A 22,507-nucleotide genomic window follows, 5' to 3' on the forward strand; every position below is an offset into this window, starting at 1 on the left:
ACTGCTGAAACACGAACATGGCAACCGTTGTCCAACTGCAACAAGAACTTGGCCCAGTCAACATGGAGGAGAGTAGTACAATCCGCACCTAAAGGGGTGTCAACAAGGAAGCAGAGACCATTACGTTTTTGCGTGCAGTTAGTCCTTAGTTGATTACTGGGGCTAGCCATATTTGCTTTTTATCAAACGAGGAGTCTCAAAAATTAGGACTGTGCAACAATGTCCAAGTGCTTGGTAGATAAGTAGAGTTCTAGATCAGAATGGACCATGGTATGATGACAGGAACACGCAACTTGCATTCTCGCAGAGGAGAACCATAACCCAAGGGAAAGGGTCCAAGCAGAGGCCCATCAAATGGTGCCATGGAGCTGGCATTTATCCAAGGGTACAAACTGGGAGCTACACAAAATGCAAAAGTCCTCAACATAACAGCATGGGATTGACCAGATGTCTGATGGAAGTAACTAGTGCATTGATGATGATCAGGAAGAGTGTAACACTCAGCACAGAGTCTGGAAGGATGCAATTCTCTTGGATTTGCTGGGAACTGTATGAAGTACCAACTCTTACCTGAAACAAATGAGGTGAAAATGATGATAAAAAATCAGCAGGGCTTCTTGAAAGCCCCAATAATGGATGGTAATTAAAATTTATGGTGCCAAGTGGTGCTGAATGCCTTATGTAGGTCAATGCAATGGGGTGATGGTATTTAGAAAAAGCTTGTCAGATTGTTGTTTCCAACCTAACAATATGGTTGATTGTGGATCACCTCTCCCACAAACCACACTGATAGGAGTACAAAAGGCCCTATGATTTGAGAACCAAGCTAGCAACCTTTCAAACATTATGCAGAACACATTGGTGAGGCTAAATGGTCAGCAGCCATTTATGGATGTTGGGACTATGCCTAGTTTAAGAATTGGGACAATAATACTGTCTTGTGACTGTGAAGGTACACAGCTGAATACACTGATCAGATGAAGTCTTTCGGTAACAATCAGCTGTTGAACCATCTGATTATGAATCTTTATCAGGGGCCTGGAGCCATATCATTTGATAATTAATGAGCTTCAAGCAGTCCCCAGCCGCTAATGTTCCATTACATAATTTGGCATGGTGGAGGGTAAAGGATAACATTCAAAAAGTACCTGTGTAAGAGGAAGACACTGATATAGTCACAAAGTGCATTGGGAAGTGTTTCGCAAGAACCAACACATTGGTAGAGATAACACCATGAAAGTACAAGAACTGGTGTAGTTACTGATCCCTGCCAGCCCGACAGACTGTGGAGAATGACCCACACCTGGTATGAAGAGGCATAGATATCAAAGGACGAGACATATACTCCCAGCATACCTTATTACCACATTTAATTAAATAGCTATCATTAGTACAGTGCTGCTTAAAAGTGATGAGGGCGATCTTCGAAGGAGTTGCTTGAAATGTTGCAGGGCCTTTTGCTGATCCTTAATTGTTGTTGCAATATTTTTGGTCCACCATGGTACTGGCTGGCAGCAGAGTAGGTCCTTAAAGAGGGGGACAGCAGTTCTGGTGACACGAGTGATCACATAGGAGAAGTCTGCCCCAACATTGCTGCTGCAATCTGACAGAGATGAGGCGAAGGTGATGGCACAGGTATACAACTACCAATTACCTCCTTGAAGAGTCCAGTTGGTAAGTAGTCGAGGCATAACCCATATCACTTCAGGCTGGGGGTTGCCTTCATAGTCTCTGATGTTATGGAATTTAGCATGTGTTAAAAATCGGGAGTAAGTAAGAAACACATAGTTTTTTTGTCTTCTCCAAAAAAATTCCTGTCCTGAGGTACAAGCCTCCAAAGATAACACTGCGAACACCATTTGAAGATGCGAATTTTGAAGTTTTTTTAAAAATGCTGTACCTCTGTAACAGTTCTAGATATTTTGTTGTGTTTTTTTATTTGAAAGATAATTGATTTATGATTACAATGGTATCCTCAGTTTGGACATATCTGTCAAAGTTCTTTCACTGTCACCTTTTGAATGTTTTTTATGGTTTACAGAATCGTTTTTTTTTTTCAAAAATGCCTATCCAGAAAAAGTAAGATTTTTTTTATGTTGATTAGTACCATGTAGTACTATATTCTCTGTAAAGGAGAATTCCCATTTTTAAGCTGGACAGGTTTTATTTTAAAAAAAATCATTTTTTTAACTTCCAACGGTAATGTATGTCTTCGCAGAAGTTGTTTTTTACTAATTTCTTTGTTACAGTTATTTCTTTTCACTTTCATTGTTGTAGAAATTTCTTACACTTTATTGTAGTTTCTTGTCAGTTTCTTTGTCGTGGTTGTTCATTGCAGGTTTCTGTATTGTAGTTGTTCAGTGCTAATACGTTTAATGAAGAGGCTTCTAAGAAATCTGAGACCAGCCAGTGAGTTCTGTGTTTCCGTGAGGGATTTGGAAGTTGACACACTTGCAGCGTGTTTTGTGAAAAGGGCTGTTTGAAATGTCTTCTGACTGGGGCCACAGGAGAGTGAAGTGTGCTGAGTATATGCATATCCATAAAAGAGTAATATATAATACAAACAAAAAAACAGACTTTGTTCAGGTTGGGAGTAAGTGTTCTCATTTGAAGATTCTGTTTCAAAGTGAAGATGTTTCCAGTGACAACTTTCTGTGTTCTAAATGTTTTGACAGAATAACAACAATGATATTATCTGAACTAGGTGAAGCCTCCCATTGTGCAGATGCTGGGGATTTTGTACCAACAGAAGAAGAATTAAATATTGTGAATTAGTCAACTACAGAGGTAGGTGTTAGTCCTGTTAAGGAACTGTCATCATTGAAGTCAAGTCATAAGCTCTATGAATCAAGAAAGTGCAGAGAAATTACTAAAGTTATGGATGAATACACTACAGTTAAACTGACCACACTCTTCAAAGTAGAAATTCCATCTCCAGAAGAAAATTAACCAAAGCACTCTCGCACCTCTCACCAGGAGTTTTTCACAAATATCAATTCAGCTACTGAACACTGTGCATCCTACAGTGAAAAGGCACAAGTTTTAACTATTATTCCAGAGACATTTTCAAAGAAAACAGCTTTGAACCACATTCCATCAGTATCAAAGTACATGGTAGACAAATCAAGAAATGTGAGGTCTGTGAAAGGAGTCTTTGGAAGACCAAATCCCTATTATGGTCATCCTGTAGAAGCAGCTCAAGTTCAAATATTGCAGTCATTTTATCTGGAAGATAAATGGGATTGTTCTTACCAGAGTGTCAACAAAAAGGACACAATAGCTGTAACAGTTGAAGGTCAAAAAATTGTGAAAGTGAAGAGAGACATGACTGCAGTATTAAAGAAACTTTTGCAGTTTATAAAAGCAACTATACAACTTCACATATTCGAAGATCAAAATTTTATGCACTCTGACATAAGTGGGTACTTCCACACCCACCTAGAGATGTCTGTTTATCTGTGTACTGCGTGAATTTTCAACTTTGTGTGGTAACTTTGAAGGACTTATTGGAGCATGTGACATATGACACCTTGGTTGGATGTGTGAAGTCATTAGTAGTCTGTGACATAAAGCGAGAGACTTGTTTGTTTCAAGAATGTGGTGACTGCCCTGGAAAGGGAGGACTGTCTTTACAGACACTTGGCCTGGAAGACGTAGCAGATAACTCTGCAGAAATTACATATGTGACATGGGAGGAAAATGAACTAATTAAGAAAACTGTTGCCTTTGAAAGTTTCACTGATGAACTTGGTAAATGGTCAGTGAAAGCAGTAACACATTGCAGAAGTGAAATGGTGTGTACAGGCTGAAGAACTACGTTTAGTGCTTCACTGTGATTTTGCTGAGAACTGGTCTGTAATTTTCCCACAAGAAGTACAAGGGTATCATTGGAGTAATGGCATGGTTTCAATTTTTACAGGAGTGACATATTTCCAAAACAAGACCACAAGTGTTGCAGTTATAAGTGATGACACACGACATGACTCAGCACATGCTTTGCTAGCAATGTGCAAACAGGGGCAGAGAAGATCATCTTTATTTCTGATGGTGCTCCTAGTCATTTTAAAAATTGTTACCAGCTGTTTGAATTGAGTAAGTCGCTTGTGCCAACTGACTGGGTATACAGTGCTAGTGGTCACATGAAGGGGCCTTGTGATGGTGTAGGAGGCCTGCTGAAGCACTATGCTACAAACACATTTTTAGTTCATTGACTGGCTAATTTCAGTACAAAACAGAGTGCACAGAAGTCGTATAAATTGAAACCTTTAAGTCTTTGGATATCTCACATACATTTTGGAACTATCTAAAATGCTTGAAAAATGAGTTTCTTACTCATCTTTCAAAACTAAAATTATGTTAAATAAGGCTAGGTTTTGATTTTTATGAGCCTGTTATGTGATAATGAAACAGATTTTATGTATGGCAAAAATTTCAATTGTTTATAAAACCTGTTCAACCTAGAAGTGAAAACTCTCCTTTTCAGGGAAGGTAGAACAATAACAGAAAAATACTCAAAATTTTATGGATCAGCATTTTTGAAAAAAAAAAAAAAAAAAAAAAAAAAGAAAAAGAAACATAAATTTAAAATGTTCAGGACACAGTAGTAAAACAACTTTGACAGATAAGTCCGAATGGAGGATTTCTTTGTAATCATAAAGCAATTATCTTTCAAACAATAATTTTAAAAAAATATCTAAAACTGTTCAGAGATAAAGCATTTTAAAATTTTTTCCAAAATTCGCAAATTCAAAATGGTATGCGCACTGTCATCTCTGGAGGGCTGTATCTCTGAGCAGAAATTGCTTTGGAGGAAAAAAAAATTACATGTTCCTGACTTAGTCCTTCATTTTAACATATGCAAAATTCAATAACATCCAAGACTATGGAGGAAAGATTTTTTCCTAGTCTGCCTGAATTGATATGGACTGTGCCTCCACTGGGTGGTGACAAGGAAGTGACAGGACCACCCGAAAGTGGTCATTGTCATAAAATCTGTTAGGCAGTGATAGTTGTAGCTAAACCACGAGACAGGGTGAGACACATCACAAGGTCAATAGCCAAAAGATGCTACAAGTGGCACTGAAGCCTGTAGGTGCACCGTTATTGAGGAGCCACACATCACGACTAGAAAGAAGCTGGTCAATCCTGAGGCCATTACTAGATGAAGTGGTACTCTTGCACATAAGGTGAGGGGGTGTGCACTGAAATCGCCAATTAGGAGAAAAGAGTGTAAATGTGTGTGTGTGTGTGTGTGTGTGTGTGTGTGTGTGTGGGAGAGAGAGAGAGAGAGAGAGAGAGAGAGAGAGAGAGAGAGAGAGAGAGAGTGAGTTAGTTTTTGGAGTAAAGCATTCATCTCAAGGTAAGTAAGTACCTTGCCTGGAGGTAAATAAATGCTACACTTGCACTGTTATCCGTGGTATGAAGGAACATCCACTCACCAACATCTGTGTGAACCAACATTCGGAGTCCTCCAAACGCTTTCTTGGGGCCAGTACAGTCCTGAGAAAATGCTTGGTAAACTCAAAGGTTTGGAGAATGATCATCAGTAAAATGTGTTCCTTGGAGAGTAACGCACATTGCAGCACACAGGTAAATTAGTTATTTTAGTTCTGGCGAGGTACAGTAACGTCCATTACAGTTGCATTGGGTCATATGTTTAGGATGCTTCAGTTAGGTGTTAAGAGGCGGAATGATATATCGTGTCCCATGATCACCAACTGTTACTGTGGGAGTGGAACCACATCAACAAATGTTGTTTTGGAGTTTGACAGCATGGGGGCCATCTGGTACCTTCAAGGTCACTAAGGTAGTGTTGTCCGAGATTTCTTCCTTTTCTCTTTCACAGCTTCTAGCAGGTAAGAGCTTTGTGAGGGATTATCAATTGTGGGTGCAGGAGCAGAAGAAGAGTGGGCAGCCCTGGAATCTACAGTCCACAGTTGATTCAGCCACGGGCCAATGTCAGGTTTTATATATGTATTTCTAGGGAGAGGGGTTCCTGAACGGGAGACCCATCACTGGTGGACACCGAAGAAGGATGTTGCTTTTCTGGCTGGGTGCAAAGAGTGGTTCTGGAAGATGGTGGCACAGGACCCAGGAGAGGGGAGGTCCTATTGCCCTTACAGTCAAGTTTACTTGCACAACTGCCAAGGTCGACATCGGGAGATTAAATACTTCGGGTACTGCTGCTGACCTGGCCACAGTAATGGTGTAAGTCTATATCACTGAGACTGGATATGAATGATCATATTTTTTCTGATATTCAGTGTATGACAGGCAATCTATGATCTACAGTGCACAGGTTTAGTGTTCCTTGATTAGCATAGAACACTTTGGTAATTGGAGATGTTAGGCATTTCTGTAATTTCACATAGATAAATGGTAGCACATGGCAAACTGTTGTGAAGTGGCTGGCCACAGTATCCACAAATCAGGTCATATATACACTGGAAAGTATTTAAAGAATCACAGTGGGAAATATCAAATCACACAACAGTGGTAAACCACGATTTTCACCTTCTCTGGAGTCAAATCTCTCTTAAAACTGAGGATGAGTGCACGTGTATCAAGTTTGTTGTCTGGCGGGTGTCAACATACATGATGTACGAAGTGGATCCCTTGCCTTCCCAGTTCTTCCATTCATCTCCTGCATTAAAACCTGGTGATAAAATTAATCCCTGTGCCATGTTAGGTTCTTATGGGTGTTATGGTGGCAGGTAAATCACTAAATTGTTTACAAGAGAATAATACCCATAAAAGGGTAAGATTTGCTGTCTTAATTAAGATGGAATCTCTTCATAATTTACTAAGGTAAGAGGGTTTTCCAAATAAATTTTCAATATTTTCCACTTTTTCAATTACAAACTAGGAACCGAGTTGTTTATTTTTGTTTTCCACCTGTGATGCGGCCAAGGAGGCACGTTCCTATCGTCGTAACAATTTGCACTGAATGGCTGCCTGTCTGAAGAGCCTGCTGGAGCTTTGTGGCCACTGTTGATAAACTTCAGTTGTTTCATGATCCAAATACCTGTCATGATGCTGCCTACTCAGAACTAGTTTTCTCCTCACGGATGCCACCCACGTAGGGCAAAGGCCAACTGGCATAATGACCAGTGCTCAGAGTCCTGGTGCCCACAAATGAACAGGCACCTACACATTGGTATGTGTGGTGAGGAGACAGGTTGTGCAGCAATTGTGTGATCCCTGCCCTGTTAGGGGACTATGACCATGCAGGTACCCCTTGTTCACCATGCATGTACTAACAAAGGAGTTATGGGTCCCTGGGGGTAGTCTAGATATAGTTTCTGTGACCATGTACAGTTAAAAAGATCATAGAGGATTTTCATTTATTTTTTACACACCTGGCAAAACATACTATACTATACATCAAGGAAAGAAAATGTCAACTGAAGACATCACAAAATTATTTTTAAAAAGTCCATTAACTATACAAAGTAGATATGCAACAGCATCTGGTCCTGGAGCTGTCTTCTTAGTAGCAGGCAAGATGTTTTCCAGTTCCACTATACAGAAGTGACTGTTATATTCTTCTCAGTTACATCCTCTCTGCATATTCTTTCTGGTCTACGAACAAGGTACATTTGTTGCCATCATATGATATATTATGGAAACAATTAGATACTGCCTGTGCTGTCAGCTGGAGAAGTTAAAACAGTCCTGTCCATTACGGCAGAAGCAGATGTCGACCTGCGTTTACCAGAGAACCTCCCGATTCACTCCCGTCCTCTTGTGTCCGGTGTGGAATGATTAATGGAATTCAGAAATTACTGCCATGGCCCTTTTCTGCCCTTTGTAATTGTTCACTGTGGTTTCACCGTAACAACCCAAAAAGCTTCTAGGTCCCCTTCTTATGGCTGGCCTCATACATTTGCAGTGCAGCTTGCCTGTACCTAATTATTTTGAGGCATTTGTTGTTCCATCAGAGGATAGGTTGTCTTTTACAGTGCCCTTAGGCCTTTGGTAAGGATGTCTCACTTGCATGGTGGTTCACACTTTTAATGTCCCACCCAATCCAGTTTGGACTGATGAGCACCCACTTTGCAGGCTCCTTTATGGTTTTTCTCCTGTACCCAAATTGGGAAGTGGTCGACTGTGTGCAGATCAGTGTCCATCTTCCACTCTGCAATACCTATGCTGGCAAGCAAACATATGTTGCTCCTACGCAAACGGGATGCTTATAATGTAAGAGGCATCTGTAACAAATGGTTTCAGTTGTATCTCTCAAACAGAGGGTAGCTGGTAGAAATAACAAGACTTGATGGAAGAACAAGCTATTCAGACACAATACTACTTGCATCGAGAGTTCGTCACGGGTCAACCTTAGCCCCCCCCCCCCTCCTCTTTCTTTTCCCTATTAATGACCTCCCATCAACAATTCCTGTATTATTTGCTGATGACACAAACCTCCTCTCTCGGAACATTTCTTCATAGCAGATGAGAGCTGACTTATTTGACAGCTACGTAAAGCTCGTATACTTGCTCTATGAAAACATCTTACTTAATATGAAAAGAAAACAACTCACATGATATGCTGATCAGCAAAGATACATACAGCACATATAGAATCATTAGTCACAGACAAAAAAGTTATTGAACAGGTCAACGAGACTAAATTCTTCGGGCTCTAGAAAGACAACACACTACTGTGGGATACCCACAGAGAAAAACTACTGTATATACTGAGTAGCCTCTGCTATACCTTTAGAGTTCCCAATCAAAGGTGTGACTTGACTGGCATTACAGCTGTGTACTGTATGCTAGTTAACTCAGTCATCCATATGCCATCCTTTCTGCGGGTCAATGCATAAGAAAATATTTGTTATGCAAGAAAACACACATTATTGCTTCTGTTTCATTTGTAAATAAGAATCTCCATCTCTTTAAAACAAGTAACGAAATTACAATGTTCATGATCATCACACCTGTGGTGATGGTGATATTCATCTGACAAATCAGAGACTAAGTAAAAGCCATAACAGTGTGAGGCACATAGGCCACACACGCTATAATAATTTACCTTGCTCAGTCAAAAATAATAAAAACTCTTTCAGGAAGAATGTTATCAATATAATGATCCAGCATTGTTTTATTCTGTTGCTGAATTTGTGGAGATGAATCTATGTCACCTGTAACTTAAATTCTGTCAAAAATGTACTAATCATGAATGTGAAGGTTTGCTAATAATAATTCTTATGTTGAATTTGTATTTTAAAAAGTGTGTATATTTAGAGATCTATTAACAAAAAGGTTTATGCTCCTTCAGCTATGTATTGCTGTAACTTGTATCCCATATCATGAACACGATTTTGTGGATAAACAAATAAATAAAGTGTCCACTTAAGTGACAAGCTGAGTGGGGCACCAGAGGCAGCTAAGGGCAAAATTTATATACAGGGATACCTTATGACTAGCGAAAACTAACACAGGTGAAAGTTTACAATAATATAAGCAAAAACGTTCTGGTAAACAAAGGTCTACAAATGAGCCACTTGTAAGTCACCTCCAATGAAATGAGAACTAAAAGAGTTGGACCCAGGATTCAGATCCCAATATGTAAAGAAAGAAAGCCAGATAAGGAACTGGAAATGAACTGACCAATTTTTGTGGCAGTTTGGCAACAGCAAACAGTTTGGGCATGACGGTGAGTGCTCCTGTTGGAGGATGCCAGCTCCAACACATAAAGTGTAAACTATCAAGTAATTTTAATAAGATGATAGACAAAGTGCTTGATAATCAAAATCGGAGACTCAGTCTGAATGAGACTGAACACTGCTATGAGGTATCAAAAAGGTTGCTTTGTGTAACACCACTCCTGGGGCACAGGGGTTGGCGATTCAGTTAACAACAGATATTTTCTTTAAAGAAAAGTATGCAAATTCTTTGAAACTAATAGAAGACTGGAGTAAAAGAGCATTTGCAAAGAGTGAGGTATTATGAAACCAATGTTCATCATCTTAGTAAAGTAACATAAAACGAAATGGCAACATATATTCAAGAGCACATTTTAAATGAAAGCAATATGTTACTAATATAACAGAGGGAAACATTCCATGTGGGAAAAATATATCTAAAAACAAAGATGATGTAACTTACCAAACAAAAGCGCTGGCATGTTGATAGACACACAAACAAACACAAACATACACACAAAATTCAAGCTTTTGCAACCAACGGTTGCTTCATCAGGAAAGAGGGAAGGAGAGGGAAAGACAAAAGGATGTGGGTTTTAAGGGAGAGGGTAAGGAGTCATTCCAATCCCGGGAGCAGAAAGACTTACCTTAGGGGGAAAAAAAGGACAGGTATACACTCGCACACACACACACACATATCCATCTGCAAATACACAGACGCAAGCAGACATTTGTAAAGGCAAAGAGTTTGGGCAGAGATGTCAGTCGAGGTGGAAGTACGGAGGCAAAGACGTTGTTGAATCACAGGTGAGGTATGAGCGGCGGCAACTTGAAATTAGCGGAGGTTGAGGCCTGGTGGGTAACGGGAAGAGAGGATAGACTGAAGGGCAAGTTCCCACCTTCGGAGTTCTGACAGGTTGGTGTTAGTGGAAAGTATCCAGATAACCCGGACGGTGTAACACTGTGCCAAGATGTGCTGGCCGTGCACCACGGCACGTTTAGCCACAGGGTGATCCTCATTACCAACAAACACTGTCTGCCTGAAAACAGCTTTCGCATCCCCCATCTACCCTCCCGACCTGGTACAGAAGCAAATTACCAGAGCCACTTCCTCATCCCCTCAAACCCAGAACCTCCCACAGAAGAACCCCAAAAGTGCCCCACTTGTGACAGGATACTTTCCGGGACTGGATCAGACTCTGAATGTGGCTATTCAGCAGGGATACGACTTCCTCAAATCCTGCCCTGAAATGAGATCCATCCTTCATGAAATCCTCCCCACTCCACCAAGAGTGTCTTTCCGCCATCCACCTAACCTTCGTAACCTCTTGGTTCATTCCTATGAAATCCCCAAACCACCTTCCCTACTCTCTGGCTCCTACCCTTGTAACCGCCCCCAATGTAAAACCTGTCCCATGCACCCTCTCACCACCACCTACTCCAGTCCTGTAACCCGGAAGGTGTACACGATCAAAGGCAGAGCCACGTGTGAAAGCACCCACGTGATCTACCAACTGACCTGCCTACACTGTGAAGCTTTCTATGTGGGAATGACCAGCAACAAACTGTTCATTTGCATGAATGGACACAGGCAGACAGTGTTTGTTGGTAATGAGGATCACCCTGTGGCTAAACATGCCTCGGTGCATGGCCAGCACATCTTGGCACAGTGTTACACCGTCTGGGTTATCTGGATACTTCCCACTAACACCAACCTGTCAGAACTCCGGAGATGGGAACTTGCCCTTCAGTATATCCTCTCTTCTCGTTATCCGCCAGGCCTCAGTCTCCGCTAATTTCAATTTGCCTCTGCTCATACCTCACCTGTCTTTCAACAACATCTTTGCCTCTGTACTTCTGCCTCGACTGACATCTCTGCCCAAACTCTTTGCCTTTACAAATGTCTGCTTGTGTCTGTGTATGTGCGGATGGATATGTGTGTGTGTGTGTGCGCGAGTGTATACCTGTCCTTTTTTCCCCCCTAAGGTAAGTCTTTCCACTCCCGGGATTGGAATGACTCCTTACCCTCTCTCTTAAAACCCACATCCTTTCGTCTTTCTCTCTCCTTCCCTCTTTCCTGATGAAGCAACCGTTGGTTGCGAAAGTTTGAATTTTGTGTGTTTGTTTGTGTGTCTATCAACATGCCAGTGCTTTCGTTCAATATGTTACTAAGTTATTTTAAATTGTGCTCCTGACACGACCCCCCCCCCCCCCACCCCTGCCCCTACAGCACGGATGTCAACTGTCATTCATTTTTTTAGACATGGCCCAAAGAAGAAATAATTAGAATCATTACCTATGCATTATTCCAATTACCGACACTACAGGTGAATATCTAACAAATGCTGTATTAAAGAACTTGATAAAATAGAACAATGCTTTGGAAAATATATGAGACCAAGAATATGATAAGGATGCAAATAAGGAAGAGAAAAGTATAGGAATTCAAAAATGAGTTAAATACTTTAACATTTGAGCATTTTTGTGTCACGTTTGTCTCTTCACTCTTTAAACCTTGTCATGAGCTTCGCACCACTATCATGTCTTATTCCCACCAAATTTGTCACACGACTTATTTCCACCAAATTTGTCAGTACAGTCTAAGAAGTTTTCTACTACTTTTTTGCATTCACTTACAGATGGAGTATTTTGAAGAAGCATGTAACTAATATGAATCTAAAACAGATCAGTGGTACCCATTGGAAAAGCCAAACAGATGGCTTCAAGAATCGTGCATACTATATTGAAGTAAATGCATAATGCTGTTTATGAAGCCAATGGTGACATGAAGAAAACTGGAAGAAAATTGTGATGTGGACTGCAAGGAAGCTAAAAGAATACAAATTTTTAGTTGTACAGATGTTTGGCATGAAATTATGTTTAGGGTCCACCAGGTCAACAAAGCTGTACAAATAATTGCTCCAAATCTAGAGTATGGTGGATAAAATTTAAAATCTTTGCTTTTTTTTAAGATGAGATTTGAAGGAGCTATAATAGTGGGTAACAGATGACAAACTGCTTCCTGGAAAGCTGGATATCACTCAGACTTTTAAAAAGAAAAGAAAAATGTCCTTAGGAAAGTGAAGAAGCAATTTAAGAATTTAATAATGAAATTGAAGAATAGGAATCACAACACTCCTTTAAGTAACTTTTTTCTACGTTATTGTTGAAACTGTCATCTGCTCACTAAAATATAGATTTGGGCTTACAGACAGTCATAATATGAACTTCAGCTTTCTATACAATGTTCATGATCTGCAGACATAGGATGGTGGAAAACTAAAAGTGGCTTGCATGGCTCCTGAGACTATGTTAAGTGATGCTGGTTAATGGGATATAATTGGGAAATACTAAATGATGTAGTTTTGATATTAGCATCTATCTTTCTTTTGAAAGTTCTCCACATGGCTATTATATTGGATTACAATATCAGTTTTATTGACTTTTCACTATTAAGCTTATGGTCCTCCAGAATTTACCTGTAGCTAATGAAGAGACGAGTTCTGAAAAACTCAAGTGGATAAACTAATTTGTTAGATCAACTCTTTTTCAAGAATGATTGTGTGGAGTGTCAACTTTATCCACTGAAAACAAGAGCTGGAACTCGACAGAGTCATATTCTATTTTGAAAGATTCTGCTATGTTAAAGGCTTGAAACATTTCAATATAGTGTTTTTATCCAGTGAAAAAACTGTCAGTGTATACAGGGTGCTCAGAAAGAGCCTAAAAATCTTGTAAGGTTGGTTAGAACTAGTCTCAGAACCTTGTAAGGGTGTTGCAGTATAAGTTGTGCTGAGAAATAATAGTCAAGAAAAAAATTCTATGTTGCAACATTTTGTAGTTAATTAGCACTGAAGTTGTCTAGTCAGGTCATTTTGCACGTAAATTCAAGTGACCCACCAGAGATGGTGTCACCAAATGTGTTCTTTGCTTGGTTTCTTTAAACTAAACAAGGAAGTGATGATGATGTTGTTGTTGTTGTTGTTGTTGTTTTGGTCTTCAGTCCTGAGACTGGTTTGATGCAGCTCCCCATGCTACTCTATCCTATGCAAGCTTCTTCATCTCCCAGTACTTACTGCAACCTACATCCTTCTGAATCTGCTTAGTGTATTCATCTCTTGGTCTCCCTCTACGATTTTTACCCTCCACGCTGCCCTCCAATGCTAAATTTGTGATCCCTTGATGCCTCAAAACATGTCCTACCAACTGGTCCCTTCTTCTTGGCAAGTTGTGCCACAAACTCCTCTTCTCCCCAATTCTGTTAAGGAAGTGAGACAAAAATAAAAACAGAACCTGAGCCAAAAGATGAGCAGTCTCATGCATTATCGTCTACACTATGAGAACGACTATAACTAATTGTTTTCTGGTCAGCCACTTGAATCTGCACACACTGTAGCCTGATTAGCAAACTTCACTGTTAATTAACCTGGAAACAGCACAATGTATTGAATTTTTTTCTTAAGAATTATTTTGTAGTACAACCTATCTTGCGACACCTTATAAGCTTTTTTATAAGCTTTTCTAACTGTTTCTGATAACCATGTTTCCTGGGTGGTAGTAGAGATTATACATGCTTTTGTTAATGGAATACTTCTCTTTCACATCACACAAAAAATTATATTGTTCTTATTGAAAAAAAAATAGAACTTTTGTCCATGTTTATCATTTATCAACCACGTTAATGTCAATTTCTCTGAAATTTTGCTACGTACTGGGGAGTTTTCTTTACATGTAATGAATAACCACCAGAAGGAGGAGCCACTGGCTCCGAAAGCTTGTGAAAGTCAAATTATTTAGTGTGTGTGTGTGTGTGTGTGTGTGTGTGTGTGTGTGTGTGTGTGTGTGTGTTCCCCTGCTGCCACTTGATGAGAAGATTTTTTTATATGACCTTTTACATTATATTATCAATAATTAATTATTTTTGTTGTTAAATAACTTAAGTAGTTAAACACAGTAGTGTCTTATGTTTCATATATCAGTACAAAAATTTGATGATTTTTTAAATTTCTGCCCACTTTTTATGATGGAAAGTGAAAAAATTCATAACTTATGGAATTAAAAAGGTCATTGCACATTTTCATCATTTCCACTCAGTTCATTTTAGCCAGAACAGTGCAATAGGTCTAGTTCTTTCCACTTTCACTGATCGCTTTTAAAAATCTCAGGGTTACCTTAAATGGAACTGAACTGTTTCTTCTTTTAGTATTTATCATTAGAATAAGATTCATCAATTTAATTTTGTTACAGAAGAATGTCTATGCAATTCTTAATCAATGAGCAGTAGATTTATATTTGTTTTTAAAGGACTTAGCAAGAGCCCAAAGAATAGCAGCTAATGTCTAACAGTGGGGGAAAGGGGGCAGGCAGATTTCAAATAATATGTCATTTGTGTATTAAAAATGTTCTTGAATGGTCCTGGACTATGGGGTCATTAATTAGTCAGATATTTGGCTAGCCTTAAAGTAGCAGAATCACCAACTCTCAAGAAACCTTAATGGATTTTAGACAAGATGCATAACCTAGGAGATCTAGGAGTTCAGGTTCTAAGATTCTTCACAAAATTGTTACATAGGGCAGAATTCTTCAACAGCTCTTCAGTTCGTTTTTCTGGTATAGGACATAATGTAGGGTGTTTCACAATATTTTCCAAATTTAAATAATGCATGCTAAAAACAAAATACAATGATGGTGGTGTTGTGTATTAGTAGTGTGAAGTATCAAGTTTCACTACATATGCAAATCAGTAGTAATCACATCATACTGTTCGAAGCAACATCGTGCATTTGCAATGTACTGCCATTTCCACTACAGTGAATCTATTGTGTGTGAGCAACATGTCTTTCATAAGCATTTCCAGGTTGAGCTGCATTAGTCAAATCCAGTTTGTGGAACAATGTTGAAGTGGGTAAGAAACTTCTGTGCAGCTGCCAGTGCATTGAACCAAAGTCAACTGGCTCTCAGAAAACCATCCAAACTCCATGCCAGACTTTTACCTACAGGGGTATTTAAAGGCCAGAGTGTACTCCAAGAAAAGTCTGCAATGGATAAAAGTTGGAATCCATGATGAAATTTCCAGAATTCATCTAGCAGTTAAAAAAGATGTGTTCACAAACTTTGTAAAATGTCTCAAGTATTGTATAGCTTGAATGGTTGTCATTTGTCCAATGTAGTATTTCATAAGTAAACTTTTAGTTTGTGTGTTATTCAAATCTGAAATCATCAAAACATTGTGAAACATACTGTAAAATCATTATTTAGATACTTGTCCTCCAACAACAATGACACACTGCTGCTTTGCAGCGTAAAGTGGCATTTTCCTTGTCAAACAGCAGCCCCTCCTCTCTCTGCTCTGCTGATATTCGAATTCGGAGGCTTGGCTGCAAAATGAGCTGTGACTCTTGTCATCAAAAAAGCATTAGTGACCAGAATGTGCACCAACAAACTGCCAGGATAGCATTCAAAATTCTACTGCTGTACAGAAACAGCCTCTCAATTCTGACTGATTACACAGGCATTATCTGAACTGTCTGCATTCCAACAGGTGCGATTAGCGTCAAACACGTTAACACAAAATCTAGCAGCACATAAAGATGATGTATGTTAACCTACCATGGGTTGATTATAAGACCTACACAGGAAAAACTATGACAGTCAGTTGGTTTTGATGTAGGCAAGGGAGGTCATTACTAAAAGCTCAGGTTTTTTACTGTAATTTGGTGTGCCAAGAAAATAGAGAATACTTCATATAAGGATGTCATAACAACAAACTTTGTTCCCATGTTAAAAATCATTCCATAAGTTGTAAAAGCACTAGTGATAGAATATACTAATAAGATTAAATTTAACTAGAATTTTCTATTAATATAAGGCAAGAGATAAAAACTCACAAAAAATTGCTTAAAACAACATCTGCTATTCCCAGCTGTCCATCAGCTTCTGTTAGCCTCCATTTTGCATGTTTGAAGCATATTTCATTTGCTCGCACAACTCTCACAGGCTTATCCCCTCGCATTATGGCCAGTTTTTGATTGGCTGATAACTGAGTTTCTTTGTAACATGACAGCATCATATGTAATTCCTCACTTTGTGAATTTAGCTGTTCTTTGCATTCATAAACCTAAAGAGATAGGGCAACAGAATTGAGAAAGTGGTAAATATTGATTTACAAGAAACCTAGCAAAATGCAGAGTCATTGCATATCCCTGTAATTACCTGTCTCTCAAGCTCCTCCATTTCTTGCTGATATAGTTCATTATTGGCAGGATCTTCCATTTCTGCTATATTCCGCTGCAGAATGTAAGTTTCTTTCTCTAGTCGACGTAGTTTTGAGACTAATGATCTAAATGTGAAATTCAATGCATATCGTCAGCAATTAATCTATGGTGCTTTGTATGTATCTCAATAAATATTTTTCAATGACTTAAAGCTAATCATGACAGCTACAATAAATGAAACAACCAACACACACACACACACACACACACACACACACACACACACACACACCATTTGCATTTGAAAATATCTGTTTCAGTTTCCCACAGGGAATTTCTGTGGTGTCACCGCCAGACACCACACTTGCTAGGTGGTAGCTTTAAATCGGCCACGGTCCATTAGTACATGTCGGACCCACGTGTCGCCACTGGCAGTGATCACAGACCGAGCGCCACCACACGGCAGGTCTCGAGAGACGGACTAGCACTCGCCCCAGTTGTACGACGACTTTGCTAGTGACCACACTGACGAAGCCTTTCTCTTATTTGCCGAGAGACAGTTGGAATAGCCTTCAGCTAAGTCCATGGCTACGACCTAGCAAGGCGCCATTAGCCTTAGATAGCTTGTATCTAAAGAGCCTCACTTGTATCGCCACAATCTCCAGATGTCTCATCAAGAACGATGTATACAAAGGATGGATTAAAGTTAAGTATTCGAGAAGCTATGTACTTTTCTTTATAGCATTCATTACGTATCCTGTTGCAGACCTCACTCCATCCTTCGTGAGTTAGCGCGTGCATCTTGGCCGCCTCTTTCAATTAGTGTGCGTAGTGTTGGCAAGTCTGCCGACACTACAATTTCCATATTTATGGTATGTTACATTTAACAACATAATTCCAATCAAGAAAGACTGAACAGTGGTTTGCATGCCTTTTCTTTCAATTGAAGGCACTATGTTCATTTATGGAGACAAACTTTAGTAGCTATTTTTTTGTAAAAAAGAAAGCAATGTTAGTCTGTTTAAAAGATTATAATTTTTATAATCTTTTTTTATAAAATATACAGAACACTAGCAAAGCAAAATATTAATCTGAAGAGAGAGAGGCAAACTTTTGAGTATCATTCTGAAACACGTGTAGAAGACAATATTTTCAAAATCTGTGGTAGTTGGAATTTATCATTGGTTCCACCTGAGAAAGCAATGAATGCTGTCTTTTCCTTAGTCTTGGATTTTCAGTCATCTGCAACAAAAACAACATGGTGTATGCTGATTCCGCCCCCCCCCCCCCCCCCGCCACACACACACACACACACACACACACACACACACACACACACACACACACACACACTCTCTCTGGTAGTGTGCCAGTATACTGATAGACGTGGTTGAGAGTACCTCAGAAACCATAAGTTATAAAAGAATGTTTTAGTTGTATCTCTGTTACATATTAAGTGTGTGCGCTCACAGATGCAAAGCTGTACCTAGCTACCTGCTACTGGTAACCGAATGATTCCATCACTACTACATTTCAATACACAGAAATATCTAAGATTTGAGACACAAATTTATATTAATGTTTCTATAAACTAACAGTACATCAAAACTTGACATATCCCACTAGGGTGCACCGTACAGGATAACATGCAGTACAGATCCTCCCAATAAGCTTATAATGTTTATCACTAAAGAATCATTTCTTCGCTCTAAAAAAGTACCACAAAATATATCAGGCATTATCCAAATTGTAAAATTAATATCTTGGTTTATACCTGACTTGGTTTTGTAACTGCTGTATGGGCTTTCTCTGGTCCTCAACACTGTGCAGCTGCAACTGAAATCTCATTCTCTGCAGTCGTTCATATGCCTCTTTTCTTTGAGGCTCAACATAAAGCAGTAAATTGTTTACAATGTCCAGGATCATGGCATACTGTTTAAGGAGCAAGAAGTACATTAATAACCAAATTTAATGCAGAAGACACAAATGAGTCCATTGCAATATACCCACTTGTAATGAATTAGTGCAAACATCAAGATCATAATGCATTAACGTAAATGCATCTATAGCACGTTCTCGCTTTTCCCACGGGCCTCCATCTTCATTAGGTGGTGGCGGAACTTCGTCAAGTGTGCTTGGATCAATACTACTGTCACCATAAGCTGCATAGAAGAATTCACATTTGCAGCGAGACACGATGCGTTGCAACTGCAAAGAGTAGAATGACAAATCATTGTAATATAACTGAATCCTTAAACTTAGCAATATTATGAACAAGAAGATCACAAAGTAAAGTTACCTGTATTGGTGGATTTTCTCCCACATTGCTGGCTCCAACAGTTTCACTGACAACACCACCAACAGACTGCCCGCTGCCCACTAGGTGTGGCAGGTCAGGTACATCAGATATCACTGTTGAATCCTTTTCTTGAATATTGTCCACAGTAAGCCACATTATATTTTCTGTTTAGACAAAGATACAACATATAAACATTTGTATTTAGTTGAAGATGCAGGATTCGCTAATATATGCAGCCAAAATCTACACATCCATTTACTGATTTTCATCACTATTTCATTTTGTTTCATAATGAAAGCAATTAATATGTAACTAGTGTTACACTGTATATATTTTGGTAGCTTTGAAGTACCTCTGGCCAATGTCCAGAACATCTGTGACAGCATAGTATGACTTACAAAATATTGTGATACTGAAATGTGTAATGGCACACACATGAGATATGCTACAGCAGTATGCAGCACCTGTGAAGTAAATACGTCATCTACCATATATTGTTGTTGAAAGAAATTATATTGCATAAATGACTTTTCTAGCTGTCCAGATTTTCGTGATTTGGCATACTTGTCTCTCTGCAACTTTTGGTACCAAAGGAACAATGAATTTTCTACACTTTACAGTGAAATTGAAGCTGAAAGGGTACCGCATAAGTCAAATAAGGTAAAAAAAGAAAGTGTAAATTCAGCTTAACAGCAAACTTGGAAGGTTCCTGAGGCTGTTCTCATACAGTATTATTATCTACAGGGAAGTTACAATGCCACAAAACTGTAGCAAAACACAGAATAACATGCACAGAATGAACAGTTTGTGCAGTGACTGTCAGCTGGTAATCACACTCAAAAACAAATTTCCACTTTCATATGCTATTTTTAAGTGAACAATGATCTCTTTCTTGATGAAAAGATGAAGGAAAAGGACCGTATGGTAAGTCTCCTGTGACCCACGGTTATGGGTGACTTTCCCTAAATCTACCTCTTTTCCTAGATCTCTCCAGTCCTTTTCCTTCACGTTTCTTCCTTCCCCTTCAACTCTTCTGGCTGAAGAAGAAGCCACTGGCTCTGAAAGCTTGCCAGTTACAACTGTCCTTTATGTGTGTATTCTGCTGCCACTTGGTGAGTAATTTTTTTATCTACACAATTAAATAATTTATATCTAAAAACAAAGATGATGTGATCTACCGAACGAAAGCACTGGCAGGTCGATAGACACACAAACAAACACAAACACACACACAAAATTCAAGCTTTAGCAACAAACTGTTGCCTCATCAGGAAAGAGGGAAGGAGAGGGAAAGACGAAAGGATGTGGGTTTTAAGGGAGAGGGTAAGGAGTCATTCCAATCCCGGGAGCGGAAAGACTTACCTTAGGGGGAAAAAAGGACGGGTATACACTCGCACACACACACACACATACCCATCCACACATAAACAGACACAAGCAGACATTTTTCCCACGTGGAATGTTTCCCTCTATTATATTGATATCAATTAAATAATTTTGTCTTTAATTGATTGTTTTCATTGTTATATAAAGTATTTTCTATGATATAAAGAGGATGATGATGATGATTATTATGATGATGATGATGATGACACGTTCTTTAAAATGATGCATAGTGGACTTGCAAACAAAACTGAGTGAAGCAAAAAACTGATGTTTTTTGTTTACATTATCTAACCAGTTGCAGCTCTTCACAAACAACCCATTATGGGTTAAGTGTATTTTTATATAAACAACAAATATGAGAAATGTAGATCAATGTTTCTGCAATGTAACCAACACCAATAAATTCAATGAAGTAGGTAGATACTGACATGAAGATCTGAAGGATACATGTGTAGCACCTATGATGGAGTAGAAACTAAAGTGTCACATACACTAAATTTAACCATAAAATCATCAGCCTTCTGAAATGAGCCTCTTCCATCACTTGCATGCAAAAAATTGTATTTTTCTGAGAAATATTAAAGGACTACTAATATTGGTGTCAGTTGTCAGTTAATTAATTGTTATTTTTGCAACACTTTTTAACAGAAATATGAAAACCATTATAAACCGAAAGCACTAATTTTTAATGGATAGGTAGCTATGAGGTACAATGAAAAGTTCCTGGAATACACCAGTAAATGAATTTATACTTTACCTGGATCTTATTTACCACCACCACCACCACCACCTTCAAAATAGTTTCCTTGGGAGTACATACACCATTTCTAGTAGTTTTTCAATGAACTAAAAGCTCCATGGAATACATTTTTTCGTGAGAGAGTTTAGTACCACTTGTGATTCTGCTTTAATCTCCTCAACCTCATCAAATCTTCAGCCTTTTAACTTGAGTTTCATTCTGGAGGAATAAAAACAAGTCTTGCTCAGTGCCATGTTGGGTGAATACGGGGATGAGGAAAAAATGTAATTTCGTTTTGCACCAGAAACTCAAGGATTATCAATGGAGTGTGTAACCTCACATTGTCATGATTAATTACTAATCAGCCATGTGCCACTTTTTTGGGCATTTTCTTCTTATGTTCTCCTTCAACTGCCTCTAGACATAACAGTAGAACATTGCATTGGCAGACTGACAAGGACGGACAAACAGTTTATGGAAATTCTCTCCACGTCAAAGAAAAAGATGAGCACAGATTTCACATTACTCTTCACTTGCCGGGCTTTCTCGAGAAATGTTAACAATGGACTCTTCCACTTTGACAACTGCTGCTTGGTTTCAAGAATGCATCCATAAACTCTGCTTTTATCATCAATAATAACCTCATAAAGAGAGCCCGGTTCACTTTTAAGCCTTTTTTAAAATTCTCTGCAGACTTGTGCGCAATGCTGTTTCAGCTTTCACTGAAACTTTACAGCACAAACTTTGTGGAAATTTGTCGCAAGTGCAGTTCATCCAACAAAATCATGTCCCATAAGACATCCCCCAAGACATTGCATTTGTTTTGAGTGGTCTGCATACGACCTTCAAACACTGTATTCTGAACAGCAGCTTTTCCTAGAGCACTGGTTGACAACCATCCAAAATGTGGATCATTGTCAAATGATGTTCTGCCACCTTCAAAACATTTAAAACAAGTCCAGGTTGGAATACCAAGGATTATGGAAATGATAGATCAGTACTTACTGTAAAGACATGTTTAGTTGCAGACAGGCACAATGAAAAGGCTGTTACACACTTAGCTTTTGGCCAAGCATTCCCCAGAAAAGAAAGAAAATCCACACATTCACCCAAGAAGGTACACCTCATGAACATTATGTACAGTCACAAGGCTAAAATGGCCAGAGATAGTGCTCATGTGTGCATCATGAGGTGTGCTTGTTTGTGTAAATGTATGTGTGTT

At 39.0% G+C, this 22,507-nt stretch overlaps 1 protein-coding gene across 1 annotated transcript in view; it reads right to left on the minus strand.

Moving 5' to 3' along the window:
- Nucleotides 1-22,507, minus strand: part of LOC126199286 (protein KIAA0100) — a 340,503-nt gene that overhangs the window by 38,487 nt on the left and 279,509 nt on the right. Inside the window, exons 29-33 of the mRNA XM_049936105.1 lie at nt 19,161-19,324; nt 18,872-19,069; nt 18,636-18,793; nt 16,860-16,986; nt 16,535-16,764 (exon numbers count right to left, since the gene is read on the minus strand). Coding sequence (XP_049792062.1) covers nt 16,535-16,764; nt 16,860-16,986; nt 18,636-18,793; nt 18,872-19,069; nt 19,161-19,324 — 877 coding nt within the window. The remainder of the gene's footprint in view (nt 1-16,534; nt 16,765-16,859; nt 16,987-18,635; nt 18,794-18,871; nt 19,070-19,160; nt 19,325-22,507) is intronic.

This window comes from Schistocerca nitens, chromosome 1 (assembly GCF_023898315.1).
Source record: "Schistocerca nitens isolate TAMUIC-IGC-003100 chromosome 1, iqSchNite1.1, whole genome shotgun sequence".
Lineage (NCBI taxonomy): Eukaryota > Metazoa > Arthropoda > Insecta > Orthoptera > Acrididae > Schistocerca > Schistocerca nitens.